The 15,070-nt window shown below is 45.7% G+C and overlaps 2 protein-coding genes across 3 annotated transcripts in view; both read right to left on the bottom strand.

The window, feature by feature from the left end:
* Nucleotides 1-7,557: 7,557 nt before the first annotated feature.
* LOC100469464 (zinc finger protein 211-like) lies at nucleotides 7,558-8,436 on the bottom strand. Its single transcript, XM_034638042.1, is given in 2 exon segments — nucleotides 7,558-7,917; nucleotides 8,002-8,436. Coding segments are annotated over 2 exon segments (795 nt in total).
* Nucleotides 8,437-9,129: 693 nt separating this feature from the next.
* LOC100466376 (zinc finger protein 850) overlaps nucleotides 9,130-15,070 on the bottom strand; it is a 44,188-nt gene continuing 38,247 nt past the window's right edge. Inside the window, exons 4-6 of one of the 2 annotated variants that reach the window (XR_004619215.1) lie at nucleotides 13,871-13,997; nucleotides 13,639-13,690; nucleotides 9,130-9,269 (exon numbers count right to left, since the gene is read on the bottom strand). Coding sequence is in view for 1 of the 2 variants with exons in the window: in XM_034639378.1 (XP_034495269.1) it covers nucleotides 13,647-13,690; nucleotides 13,871-13,997 (171 nt within the window). In the remaining variant the exon portion in view is untranslated. Of the gene's footprint in view, nucleotides 9,270-12,209; nucleotides 13,691-13,870; nucleotides 13,998-15,070 lie in introns of those variants that run through there. The other variant, XM_034639378.1, reaches the window with a different exon arrangement.

Here is a 15,070-nt window from a genome sequence, read left to right as displayed (position 1 = left end):
TCTTAGGAGACGGCTTCACAAGTCTAGGAAAAGATGGAATCACACAGAGCGGGTCACCGTGCTGGACCAACGTGCCTGGACATGGCGAAGCTTTTTATCATCACAATGTGACTTCTGTCATTCCTGAAAACTCTGAGGCATACTACTGCCAACCTTAAGTATAAATAGCCAGTTATTTTGCTAGCAAACCGAGTTTCTTCAGGAACAGAGGAATCTCAACTCGGGATGAGTACACCGTGGCCAACCACAAGCAAGTCTGAAGAGAAAAAGGCAAAGTCAGCTTCTATTAGGTCTTAGAAGGAGTTTAGAGAGGGTGGCTTTCAAGAAAAGGTCATTCAAGAAAAGCGTTTGAGGTCGTGGCAGTGTTTCATTGGCTGCATGCCAAGGTTAGTGTGTCCTTGCTGGGACAGGAGAGATCATCCCTTCTTTCCTTAAAAGAAGATTACAATCCTACCAAGAAAGCATCCTCCCTTATCAAGATAAAAAGTATCGGGGCGCCTGGGTGGCTCAGTCGTTAAGAGTCTACCTTCGGTCAGGGCCTGATCCCAGGATCCTGGGATGGAGCCCCGCATTGGGCTCCCTGCTCTGCTGGGAGCCTGCTTCTCCCTTTCCCACTCTCCCTGCTTGTGTTCCCTCTCTCGCTGGCTATCTCTCTCTCTCTCTGTCAAATAAATAAATAAAATCTTAAAAAAAAAAAAAGATGAAAAGTATCTTCCTTCCTCCTGCTGATTATACATGTCCTGCCTGTGAGGGAGCTCCCCATTCAGGGCCAAGTGACTCCATTTTATATGGGGCTTCCTTTACTAATTTTCACAGTACTTTGGAGGGAGAAGTAAAGCGGACATTTAGAGCAACCGGAAAAGTTAAAACGAAAGGAGAATGCAAATGTCATATTTATTCACTGTTCTAACCAACGTGCATTGAGTTCATACTGGGTTTTCAGGAACTTTGGATTGGTGTATGGGAGAAATGCAAGCACAAAAGAAGCGCTCCTGCCTTCGTGTGGCTTTTAGTATGTTCAAGGAAGGACGGGAAACATTAATGCAGAAATACGAAGTCGATGTTAGAATGTGGCAGGTGTAATGGGAACAAGGCTAGGGGACTTTGTAAGACGAGGGGACTCCATATAGTATTTACACTGGGTGCAAAGAAAACCCTTGACCATAAGAACACCACTGAGCAAAGATGACTCATTTGGGTCTTTGTATTTATCAGTTCTGTTAAAGGATAAAGTGATCTACATTAAAATTTCCAAAAGGTAGCTCTTTCTCCCCACCTGTCCTTTCCCTATGCTTTAATAAAATCACCTTTTTGGCAACAAAAATAATTTTTTTTTTCAAAGAGCTTATTTGAGGAAACAGCAAATCCATTCAGGCAGCACCAAACGAAACTAGGAGAAAAGCTTTTGTAGACAAAAATCAAGAATCCAGGGGCACCTGGGTGGCACAGCGGTTAAGCGTCTGCCTTCGGCTCAGGGCGTGATCCCGGCGTTGTGGGATCGAGCCCCACATCAGGCTCCTCCGCTAGGAGACTGCTTCTTCCTCTCCCACTCCCCCTGCTCGTGTTCCCTCTCTATCTCTGTCAAATAAAATAAAATAAAATAAAATAAAATAAAATAAAATAAAATCTTAAAAAAAGTTCAAGCAAAGAAGTTATATGATTGTCTATAACATAAGGAATTGCCCATTTCAGAAAGCCTACTTCTCTGTTTGTGATCGGGTGCTCTTAGGTTCCACTGCCATTTCTTACCCTGGAGGTTTTTACAAGAATTCGCTCCAGGTTTGGTGTCTGTTCGCTTTTGTAGGTGGCTAGCACAGGGAACCACCTGTGTCTAACAGACTGCTTTTGGATGTAGACTTGGAAGCAAAAGCAGCAGCTGGCTAGGTGACTTCTGTGGAGTCTTCAGCAGTCGAGAACCTGGAACTCCAGCCCCATAAGGCTTTACCTACTTGGATCACTGCAGAGGCACTCAGCATGTGTGCAATTGGAACCCTTCACTCTGCTGCTCATTACAGTCTGTACATTTACAGTCTCCCTGTCCTGGAGCCTGGAGGGAGACAGTTTCGTCTTCCCTAAAAACTTTTTTTTTTAAAAATTTGACAGAGAGAGACAGCCAGTGAGAGGGGTAACACAAGCAGGGGGAGTGGGAAAGGAAGAAGCAGGCTCGCAGCAGAGCAGGGAGCCCGATGCAGGGCTCGATCCCAGGACCCCAGGATCATGCCCTGAGCCGAAGGCAGACGCTTAACGACTGAACCACCCAAGCGCCCCTAAAAACTTGTTTTCTGTGCACTGACCCTCTCCATCAACATCACCTCAACTCATTAGAAATGGTGATTCTCTGCCCACAACTGAGACCTTTTGACTCAGACTTCTGGGGAGTAATTTAAAAATCCCCCCCTTTTTAAAACAATCTTCCGGATGACATAGACACACAGTAAAACATTTCATCTCCTTCCTGTGGTTCCTGTGGACAGGGCACCTGATAGTCTTGTGATTCACAAGAATTTCCTTGACCGGTGCAGGATTTCATAACCTGGGCTGCAAAACGTACCAGCACACATTTATTTCCTTCCTTAAAAAAGTACTGCCTAAAATGTCTACTTTTCTCTTATTAAGGGATTACTACTCTTTTATGAACAGAGAAAATGTTTACTGGAAAGGAATATGAGTTTTAATCAGGAGGCTGGGGAGAAGGTGGACTCTTGTACAGAGGCCAGCTCCAAGGTTTCTGCCTCACCCTTGGGTGTTTAAAAAGCTTCGGGCAGGTGCGCCTGGGCGGCTCAGCAGCCTCAGCGGCTGCTTTCGCCCCAGGTCATGATCCCAGGAGACCAGGTCATGATCTCTCAGTAGAGAGCCTGCTACTGCCTCTCCCTCTGCCTGCCACTCTGCCTACTTGTGCTCTCTGTCAAGTAAATAATGATCTTTTAAAAAAATAAAAAGCTTAAGGTAGTTAACCAATAAAGGGAGTACAAGGTCTGTAACATTTCTTGACTACATGCACACTCAGTGGTGCGGCTACAGATGTTCCCACAGTGCTGGGAGGCTGTACAGGGGGGTCTGGTTCCATAATGCCTAGGGGTCGTGCAAAAGGGTCTGTTCTGTTTTGTGGCATGCAGAATGCTCAGCTCTTTCTTGGAGAGAAAGCACGACCTACAGATGAACACAGAAAGGTTAACCAATCATGGAGGCAAATAAGGCGCTTGTTAAGCCTTCAAGATTACGAGGTTGGCTGGAGGGCCCGAGGTGACTTCACCCATACATACTGCTTTACTTAGCACTGAAAGAGGACCTCGCCTGCCCCCATGTTGACCTCAAACTTTCTAGTTGGGTTCTTCTTTTCAGCTTGCCTCTTGACTCAGTTGAAAGACCCTGCAGGCAAGGCATCCCCTGATGGGAACCAGTAAGTACCCCCTCAAACTCTAAGGGTTGCCCTAGGCCAGCAAGTCCCCACCGATGACTGACTCCAGGACTTTCACTGCCTACCTGCATGTAGCCACCCACCTTACCCCCAGGTTTCCCCCTCTATAAACCGGGAAGTGTTCTTAGCACTTTGGAGACAATCTTTGAGAGCTTAGACCATTGTCTTCTCTGTGTTGGGCTCCCTGAGACTCCTTTCTTGTTTAGCACCACTCCTTTCTCTGCCTTTGGATTTTGTCACCAGGGAGTGGCCAAACCAAGTCTGTCTGGGGCCCCCAGACTAGGTGCTCTTGCACCCCTGTGCCCCAACACTACAACAAAGTCGTCTTTGTTGACCAACCATAATTTGTTGACGTCTTTTCCCCTGAAGAGAATCGCAGACAACCTAATCTGCTGAGTTTAGTCCAGACTTCGACACCCCATCGGTATCAGAACGCACCAGTCGTCATTTTGGTGCACGTGGGAGGAATTCAGGACTCACCTCTGGACTGTGCTGCGTCTCATACCTGGACAAGAATGGCCGGAGCTCTGGGCAGGGCATTACCTTAGGGATCCAAACGTGGGAACATCAGCCCCAGAGGAAGTAATGGACTCCGCACAGAGGGTCCTTCCTGAATTGCCTCCAGGTGTGTCACCCTCCTGCAGGTGCTCCCCTGTCCCTTGCACACTTGCCCTCCTACCCAGCAGCACCGTGGTCCCCCTGTAGGCCTCTTCTTGGCTGATCCTCCCGGTTGAGAGGGAGGTTGATCTCACCTGGGTACAAGGCTAAAAAGGCTTCAGCTGATTCCCAAACTAACGTGCCTGACCTGGGGACCCCTATGCCTCCGGTAGAGGCCCTACTCTTACCTACTAGGTAAGGCCTTGCTTCACCTGTCTCCCGATCCTTCTTCCCCGGTCAGCTGTCTGCAAACACAGCCCACAGAGGTGGTGAGCCGCACGGAACATAGACTCCTTTGCGGACCAGAAAGAGAAGGAATTAAATCATTTGGTGGTAATCACGTAAGAGGGAAGGTCCTTCCAAGGTACTGGGTGGGATCGGAAGAAGCAACTCTGACCTGAGCGGGTGTACAAGACAACCTTGTCACTACTACGCTGAGACCACCCAGATTTTCAGTCACCAGTCAGGGTGTTCAGGGACATCCCACCTCTCTGGACTGACAGATTAGTCGGCCTGTGAGGCTCCTGCAGACCTCCAGCCAGCTTATAGCCCCACAGCTGTTGTCTGCCAGGTGTTGTGAAGTCTCCTGCCTACACAGGCCAAAGTTTAGTTTTCCCCCAAACACCCAAGTAGTTGCTCAACACCTTCTTTGAGCATATCCTGCGCTCGTAATGGGAGAAGTTATACTTTGGAAATTGGCAAGCACTACAAAGCGGGAATGCATTTTTCTATTTCTGAATGCCTGGACTTTAGAAAGGCATTACGTAACGGTAGGAATGCACCGAACAACTAAACAAGTAAGGTATTTTGGGCCATTACATTTTGCAGGACACAAAAAATATGAGAAAAAATGAAGAAGAAATAGAATTCCAGAATTACTGAGACTCCATTGAGAAAAACATCACACCATGTGCAAATGAGGAAATTCCATCGTATAATATCTGTTAGTATACATGTCTTATTTGTAAATGAAAAGGAACTAGTCACAACTGATATGAAAGAAAACAGGCAAAGGATGTAAACAGAATTGTACCAAGGAAGACATACAGGTGATAAATACATTAAACAATGCTGAAAGACAGAAATCCCTAGGAAATTCAATTACGACATAGCCGTACACATATATTAAAAGCCTTGACATTGAACCCTGACTTTCCGAAGTATTGGCAGGGATGAAAGTACTGGAACTCTCATATGTAACTGGTGGGAATGCAATAGTGAACACTTCAGACTCCATTTTGGCCCTTGACTCACCTAACTGTGCCTACCATGGAGAAGAGAAAGGAAACCTCTATTCTTATAAGGAATTATAATGAAAATGTAGAGGGATTCGTTTGTGAAAGGGAAACACTGGAAATAATGCACATGCTCCAAGCAGATGAACAGACCAGTAGCGGTATACACCCAGAGAATGAAACAGTACTCTTGAATGAAACGGACATTCATGCACAACCTCCAAGCTTTCAGACCAAAGGAGGCGGCTGAGAAGTGCACCCTGAGGAGAAAAGGTTTATTCAAGGACTTTGGGACAGAACAGATCTTGAGCAACCATGAATAGGAGTAGGACTCTGAACCACCACCTCCAGAAAGATCTGCACTTTTTGCCCTAGGCCTGGAGAGTACCTGGGAGACAACCTGGGACCAGGATGTTTCAGAACAGGCGTCTCCCCTAGTTCTTTAGGACACCAACAAGAATGCTGGTTGGGTGGGGTCACAAAAGCTACATCCTGATAGCATGAATTCTCTCCTTTTTCCTGCCTACACCACAGTGCCCTTGACATGTATGCAGTACAAAGGATATGATAAAATACTCAGACTTTTGGATGATTTTATGACAATGACCTCGGTTACACAGGACACGTGTCTGAAAGCAGAGAATTTCTGTGCACGCTGATGCTGCCAGCCAATCACTACACCATCTGCTGATACACTTTTTTGAGAGATACACACCCCTTGTGTGGCTGATGTCTCCTCTACTCCATAATTACCCAATCTCCTAGATTACCAATTACAGTTCCCCCACCCCTGTGGTGTTACAAGTGAATACTGTATACCAGATCACATGGTTCCTTTGAAAGACCTGAGGCAGAGATTCCACTCAGCAGTGCCTGACATTCTGTGCTGTCAGCTGTGGACAAGCAAATATTCTTGTTTCCACAGGCACTGGAGATGGTCTCAACTGCTCCCTCTTCGAGGTGATCTCTGAACACACAACATGCTGGCATCAACACCACAAAACCCAGATATGGATACCAGGAGGCTGTATTAGCTAGAACTGCCATAACACAGTACCACACAATTGGTGATCAGACAATAGAAATTTATTTTTCAACAAATCTTGAGTCTCAAAATTGAAAATAAGGTGTCAACAGCATTAGTTTCTCCTGAGGCCTCTCTGCTTGGCTTGTAGTGGGGATTCCTTGTCTTCACATGGTCATCTCTGTGTGCCTGTATCCTCATCTCTTCTCATCTTGAAGCCAGCCATACTTCATAGGAGTCCATCCTAATGACCCATTTCAACTTTGTATCTCTTTAAAGATACTGTGTCTAACTATAGTCACACTGTGAGGTACTGGGGGTTATAACTTCAAAATACAGATTTTGGGTATACAATTCAGCCCATCACAAAGGTCTTGGGTTATAATGGAAATTCACACGCAAGCTAGAGTATTTATGAATCTACGTAGGTCAGTATTGTTTACTTGCAATTATCATCTCAGAGACAGAGCAAATCTGGAATGCAATGCATTCTGCACTTTCCTTCATGGTGGGAGAGCACAATCCAGATTTCAAACCACCTTAGAGTGCACACAATGTCTAAGACTAAAGGTAATTAAACAAAGATGGCATTTACTAATGCATAAATCAGAGCAACACGTGGCACTCAAGTCTGTGTGGTGATTTGGAAGCTGCAAAGAGTCATCAAAGCATCACGAGAACCAACAACATCCCCACTGGATCTGGCCTTCCTGTGCCAGTCACCACCCAGAACTCAGATCACTCACTGTGGATCAACACTGGGTCTCATCCATGCCGTAAAGTAGAATGGAACAAGGAGTTCCAGTTACCCATAATTTAGATGAGCAAACGAAAAAGCAGACAGGTCAGCATCATTAACCATGTTGGGGTGGTGACTTATGCACATTATTGGGAACTATGAGGTGGCAGAGGTGAAAGGACATCTGCCACAGACACTGACAGTGACTTCCATCTTGCAATGACTGAATGCATAGCGGAAAGCACAGTGCAAGTCCTGAAATTTTCCAAAAATAAGGGGAACTTATGCGAAATCACTCCATTGAGGACATTCAGGTGAACCAAGTTTAATTTAGGTACGTGGCTGGCTCGTAGAGGTTGTCATCCAAACTATACTAATCAAGTATCACCTTCCGTGCTATTTTAAATCCTTCCTGCAGTGTGAAGACTGTTATGGTATCTATACCCATTAGGAGGTATAAAAAAGTTTGCACATTCACGGCACCTTAAGGCCTTTCTCCGGTGTGAACACTCTGGCGCGAACGGAGGCCATAACTAACAGTAAATGATTTCCCACATTCATTGCACTGATAAGGTCTTTATCCACTGTGTACTCTCTTGTGCAGATGGAGAGCAGAACTAGTAGTACAAGATTTCCCACATTCATTACACTGATAAGGCTTTTCTCCAGTGTGAATTCTCTGGTGTGAACGGAGGTTAGAATTGGCAGTAAAAAATTTTCCACACTCATTACATTCATAAGGCTTTTCTCCAGTGTGAAGTCTCTGGTGTAAACGGAGGGCATAACCACTAGTAAATGATTTCCCACATTCATTACACTCATAAGGCCGTTCACCTGAGTGAAGCTTCTTGTGTACTGTGAGGGATTTTATTTGGCTAAAGGATATGTTACATTGAAGGCATTCATACTGCCTCTCTCCACTGTGAACTTTCTGGTGAGTACGGTGCTCGTAACTAGTGACAAAACTTTTCCCACATTCATTGCACTTATAAGGCTTTTCTCCAGTGTGAAAACTGAGGTGATAACGGAGGGAAGAACTACTGGTAAAAGATTTCCCACATTCATGGCACTCATAAGGCTTTTCTCCAGTGTGAACTCTCCGGTGATAACGGAGGGCAAAACCAGTAGTGTAAGATTTCCCACACTCATAGCACTCATAAGGCCTTTCTCCAGTGTGAAGTCTCTGGTGAGAACGGAGGGCAGAATTACTGGTAAAAGATTTCCCACATTCACTGCACTCATACCATCTTTCCTCTGCATGAGATCTCTCATGACAAGAGAGGGCAGTCATAGAGGGAAAGGATTTTGCACAGCCACGACACTTGTAAGACCTTTCCCCAGGTTCAACCCTATGGGTAATCATCTCTGAGCTACAGCTAACAGATTTTGCACATCCACTGCAAACATAACTCCTCACTCCACTGTGACATCTCTGGGGGTGAACGAGGACAGATTTGCGACCTAAGGATTTCCCACATCTGCTGCACATGTACTGCCTGGATCCACTGTGACTCTTTCCACGTTCATTCAGGGTTGATCTTTGCCTACGGGATTTTCCACATTGGCCAAACTCATATCTTTCTCCAGTGTGGAATCTCTGGTGTATAGCAAATAAGGATTTGTACCTGAATGTTTTCCCACATTCACTGCACACAAAGGACTGTCCTCCAAAGTGGACACCCTGGTCCTGAGTATCTGTGTGTCTGGGACCAAAGGCTTTTTTACATTCGTCCCAAGGATGATGACTTACCCTGCACTGGGTGATCATGTGTGGCTTCTCCCCAGTGTGAGTGGCCTCTGGCTGCACATGCCCGGAGCCAGAGAGGAAGTCCTTCTGAATTTCTCCACAGGTAAAGGGCTTTCCTGAACCATGGAATCCCCAGGTCTTCACAACAGAGGCCCCGTCCACACCGCTTCTGGATGGTTTGGCTCCCAGGTGCTGTTTCTGCTGCAGGTGAGATTTTGCACTGAAATAAAATTGTTTCCCACATGCCCCACACTTCAACAGTTTCTGGCTGTTTCCTTTTCCCTGGTACTCAGCCAAGTGGAAAATGTCTCTCAACACTGGACCACACATCTCACAGGGGTGGGTCTTCCGGGAAGACACAGCTGCCGTGGGCATCCCGGCCTGTGACGCGCCTACAGAAGTGCCCTGTGCAAAGGGTGCCTCCTCACCCTCTGCTCCACAGCAGCAACCTGAAGGCAAAGAAACGCTGGTGAAATTCGTGTTCACTATCGCGAGGGGCTGAGCCCATCACACGCATGCACCCGATTCATCTAGGCAGGAGTGTACAGCATGCTTTTCCACACAAAGGAGATGGAATTCAACTGAAGGAGTGGTTGCTGTGCATTACTGGGCCCCGAAAGTCAAGGTATGGTAGTGAGCACACTACAAGGACAAAAACCTAGGGTATGACACAAGGAAGAGAGCCAGGGTCTAAATCTTACTTCTCTTCCCACAAGTTAGTGCAGGACCAGTTTTGCTGGTGATATTTGTCTAAGTAAAAGGCTGCAGGAAAATGCAATCACAATAAATTTGTTGCTGTTCAATGTCAAGTTTTAGGACATGTGAATGGCACGCATGGGTGGGTCAGTCGTTTAAGCATCTACCTTCAGCTCAGGTATGATCCTGAGGTCCTGGTATCATGCCTCCCATCAGGGTCCCTGTTCAGAGGGGAGTCTGGTTCTCCTAATCTCTCCCTGCCAATTCCCTTGCTTGTTCCCTCTCCTTAAATAAATACATAAAAATCTTTTAGAGAAAGAAAAGAAAAGAAAGAAAAAAAGAAAGAAAAAGAGAAGGAAGGAGGGAGGGAGGAAGGAAGGAAGGAAGGAAGGAAGGACGGACGGACGGACATGTGAATATCTCATGGTAAAACGTTTGGGGGTGAATGCTGGAGTACACAGAAAGAGCAGTGAGAGTAAGAGGTGAGATATGGAGGCCCGAGAAGCAGTGATTATGTCTATATTCAAGGTCATGGAATTACCAATGGCGTAGAAACCAGAATCCACAAATTGTCAACAGTGAAGAAGGAAAGACAGAGATGGGGTGTGGCCATCAGCAATCACACCAAGCTCCAGCTGAACAAACAAAGGTACCTGGTATGACCTCAACATAGGTCTGATATCACACCTTCCCCAGCTTTTATTCGCCAGAAACAGGGCCCCTGTGAGCCCACCTGGAGTATGTCCATGCCAGGATACACAAAGGACTCCTCCTTGTAAGCCTTCCTGAGCAACTACAAGATACCAGGAGGACAGAAATACGGAAGGAAAACCAAACTGTCCCAGAGCTATCAGGACACTTGAGACACAGAAAAACAAGGTATGTGACTGCTGTCAGCAGGATGGTAAAATAGGAGATACCATCCTTCCCCCCAAAAAACTCAATTTAACTGCTGTCTATGAAGAGCATTACCTCAGAGAGCTCAACAGTGCCATTAAGACTGAGTAGGACACAGTGGAGCCTAAATTGGGCACAAGCACAGAGAAAAGACGGCTACAGACTGTTAGCAGAGACATGTGGGGCGGGTCAGAAGTAACGGCTGAGAATATATCAGCCACAGGGCATGTGCTACTGCAGTCCTTGCTCAGCAGGGTCTCCAGCTGCTCGCTTCACAGGGGACACTGGCACCACTGCCACCAAGTCAACCAAAGCGTAGAGCGTAAGCAATCTTCAGAAAGAAGGTCAAAGCTGAAGGCAGCATATTTCTGGTTTCAAACTAGGTTACAAAGCTATAGTATTCAAAATAAAAGGGTACTGGCTTAAAAACAGTCCAAGGGAACAGAATAAAAATTGCAGAAGTAAACGTACATATATATAGTCAACTATCTTTGACAATTATGCCAAAAATCTACACCTGGGAAGAATAATCTCTTTAATAATGTTGTGAAATCTAGGGGAGTCCAAGGGTCATATTTGGTTAAGCTTCAACTCCTGGTTTCAGCTAAGGTCATGATCTCAGGGTCATGAGAGAAATCCCCACATCTTTCAGCTTAGAGCCTGCTTGGGACTGTCTATCTCCCTCCCCCTTTGCCCCTCTCTGCCCCTGTCTCTGTCTCTCCTAAAATATATAAATAAATGTTTAAATACTGTTGTGAAGGGCACCAGGGTGGCTCAGACTGTTGAGCGCCTGACTCTTGGTTTCAGCTCAGGCCATGAACTAACAGTTTTGAGATGGATCTGGCACTGGACTCCACGCTCAGCATGGCATCTGCTTTGGATTCATTCTCCCTCCCCCTCAGCCCCGCCCGGCTTGCTCTCTCTCTAAAATAAATAAATAAATCTTTAAAAAATAATTAATAATAAAATACTGCTGTGAAATCTAAATATCCAAATGAAAAAACAATGAAACTTGATCTCCATCCTATAGTACACATGGAAATGAAGTTGAAATTGAGTAAATACTTAAACATATGACCTTTAACCCTAAAACTCCTAAAAAAAACACAGGGAAAAGACTCCTTAGTCTTATTCCTGCCAATGAGCTTTTTGAATAGGACATCTAAAGCATATACAACAAAAGCAAAAACTAACAAGTAACACCATACGAAATTGAAAAGTAGCAAGAGCCAATGAAACACTCAAGACATTGAAAAGGTTGTACAAGCGACTAACACATGCTCACAATCATGAATCATCAGGGAAATGAAAACCAAAACCACAGGGATGGCTCAGTCGGTTAAGCATCTGTGTTCGGCTCAGGTCATGATCTCAGGGTCTTGGGATCGAGTCCCATGTCAGGCTCCCTGCTCAGCTGGGACTCTGCTTCTCCCTCTCCCTCTGCCCCTCCTCCCCCTTCATGGTTTCTCTTTCTCAAATAAATTTTAAAAAATCTTAAAAAAATAAAACAAAACAAAAAATTCAAAACCACAAGATATCACCTTGTACCTATTAAAATGGTTCTTACCAAAAAGACAAGAGGTAACACGTTGGTCAGGATGTGCAGAAAAAAAATAATATTTGGGGCGCCTGGGTGGCACAGCGGTTAAGCATCTGCCTTCGGCTCAGGGCGTGATCCCGGAGTTATGGGATCGAGCCCCACATCAGGTTCCTCCGCTATCAGCCTGCTTCTTCCTCTCCCACTCCCCCTGCTTGTGTTCCCTCTCTCGCTGGCTGTCTCTATCTCTGTCAAATAAATAAATAAAATAAAATCTTTAAAAAAATAATATTTGAATACTGCTGCTGGGAATATAAGTAGGGGATTCATTATGGAAAATATTAATGAAACCTACCAAAAATTGAAAATACAACTACCATATAGTCCACCACTGCCATTTCTAGGGATGCATCCCAAGGAAACAAAATCAGTATCTCCACAAAGTATCTAAACATGAATATCCAGTGCAGTATTATTCACACAGCAAATATATAGAAACATCACTAGTGTGTATGAGCGTTTCAAGTGACAAAGCAGGGACGCCTGACTGGCTAAGTTGGTAGAGCAGCCAACTCCTGATCTCAGGGTGGTGAGTTCAAGCCTCACACTGGCTATGGAGTCTATGTAAAAAAACAAAATAAAAAAATAAATTGTATTTAAATGAATAAATAAAGAGACAAAGAACAATTAGTACACACATGTACACGTGCAGGAATATTCAGCCATAAAAAAGAAGGCAACACTGCCACTTCCCACAGATGAACCTGGAAAACATTATGCAGAGTCAAATCAGCCACACAGCACAATACAAACCTTGTATGGCATCACTTACATGAGTATTCCTTAAAAAAGAAATAAATCAAAGTCACAGATACAGAAAGTAGAAAGCCAGAAGCTAAGAACTGAAGGAAATGGGGAGATGTCGGTAGGGGTACAGGCTAACGTTTACAAGATGAGTGAGTTTTGACAATCTAACGTACACAGGTTGGTCACAGTTGTTAATACTGTATTCTACACTTGAAATTTGCTAACGGGGTAGATATTATGTTTTTGAACCACCACCAACAAAATAGGTAAATATGTCAAGTGATGATGTGTTGTAATTTCATTTTGTTAATAATTTGATAAAGTAGGGGTGCCTGGGTGGCATAGTGGTTTCAGCATCCAACTCTTGGTTTCGGCTCAGGCTGTGATACTGAGGCCCCGCCTCAGGCTCCACTCTCAGCACAGAGTCAGCTTGGGTTTCTCTCTTGCTTTCCCCTCTTCTCCGCTCGTGTGCATGTGCAAACTCTCTTGCTCTAACTCTCTCCCAAATAAATAAATATATCTAAGAAGAAATTATACTAATCTCATAATGTATATCAAATTATCATGTAATATAATTTCAATAATATAATTTTATGTGTCAATCATACCTCAACAAAGCTCATGGTGGGGGCAAGTAGAAAAGATGTAAACACTACAAAAAGAACCATACAGGACAGTCTTGAGAAGTAACCCACGGTCCACTTAAGTAGTAAACATGCCACTGCCTGCAATTTCAGGCACAGCAAGGCACAAGGAAATGTCACCTACACGAAGGGTTCAAAACCCGGGCCACAGAAATGGCAAGGATCTGAACACATGGACCAAGCCAGGAAGAGGGCAAGCAAGGTGCACTCCATCAGCCTCACTCCATGACTACTGACCTCCAATCTTACCCTATCAGGGTTCCGCATGGAGGGTGCTGGGGCTGCAGGCCTGAGAAAAGGACACACCAACAACTCAGGGCTAGCGACAAAAGCAACTACTCAGAAAGCTGGGGAAGCGAGCAGTGCCCACAGTCCATACGAGAGAAGGATAAACCATCCCCTGGAAAATGAAAGGGGGACGTGGAATACAGAGTCTAGTCCAGGTCAATGGGAACAGTGAGGGACTTACCCAGCGAGGATATAAGTGTAAAGTTCTCCAGCATCACACGGTGGTACAGCCGTCTCTGAGCCTCATCAAGAAGCCTCCATTCCTTCCAGGAGAAGTACACGGCAACGTCCTCAAAGGTCACACCACACTACCATGAAAGGAAAAGTTGGAAGCCTGAGCATTATTTCTGACAACCCACAATCCAACCCCCACACATCCACCCAGTCTCCCCTGCCACCCCAGCTCCCCACCTCAGAATAAATACCAGGTCCCCGTGTCTCTAATGCTGCTCTCCTCTCACCTTCCCATCAACCACTGTGTTCAGTCCACAGCAGCAACAGGCAGGGGGACACACAGATGCAATCTAAGCTCTCGGTTTGGCCTGCAAGGTCCCATTCCTACCCCATGATATTCCCGGGGAGTCTCCCAGACTGTGTCCTCAAGACAGACAATTATAGGCCCTGCTCTGCCAGAAAGCCTTCAATACCAGGGCCCTGCGGCCCTTAGCTCACACTTCCCCTCCATGTGTACAGGATTCTGTAGACTGTACCTCTCTCACGTCTTCAGACCCCACAGATGAACTCCACACCTTCCTGCCCCACACCGAAGGATTCTCCCTTGACTCACACTTGTACTTGTCACGTGACACCCAAACAGGGTGTTTGGTTTGACAAACTCAAACAGGTTCCAGTCCCAGTACTTTCATGGATCCCAACTGAGGGAAAGCCTCAAATGCTACTTAGCAGCCCTCCTCACCTCCCTGTAATTCTCCCTTCCGTAACAGACACTCCCAAGCATTGTTCACTTACGATACTCACGGACCCTCTTCTATATCTGTGCTGCCCATACTGTCCCTCAACAATCAGAAGGTACCACTTTCCACTGAACCTTTGTGAAAACCCCAGCGTGAAAAGTCTCCTTGCCCAGCGCAGTGAATCACAAATGACAATTGCCCCAGACCTATTCCAGCAGCAAGACTTTGAAACACTCCAAACACTATAAAAACTCACCCCAAATTTCTGTTCAAACCCTACACCACCGAATAAAGAGCATCCCCAGACTCTCAAATGCTCCTGGGCAGGGGGCACCGGTATGCCTCAGTGGGTTAAGGGTCTGACTCCTGCTCTTAGCTCAGGTTTTGATCAGTGTCCTGAGTTCAAGCCCCATGTTAGACTCTACACTGGGCGTGGAGACTACTGGGAGGCGGGGGGCGGCGGGGGG

The sequence above is a fragment of the Ailuropoda melanoleuca genome, chromosome 12, assembly GCF_002007445.2.
Source record: "Ailuropoda melanoleuca isolate Jingjing chromosome 12, ASM200744v2, whole genome shotgun sequence".
Classification (NCBI taxonomy): Eukaryota; Metazoa; Chordata; class Mammalia; order Carnivora; family Ursidae; genus Ailuropoda; species Ailuropoda melanoleuca.
This window is presented reverse-complemented; position numbering and strand designations above follow the sequence as displayed.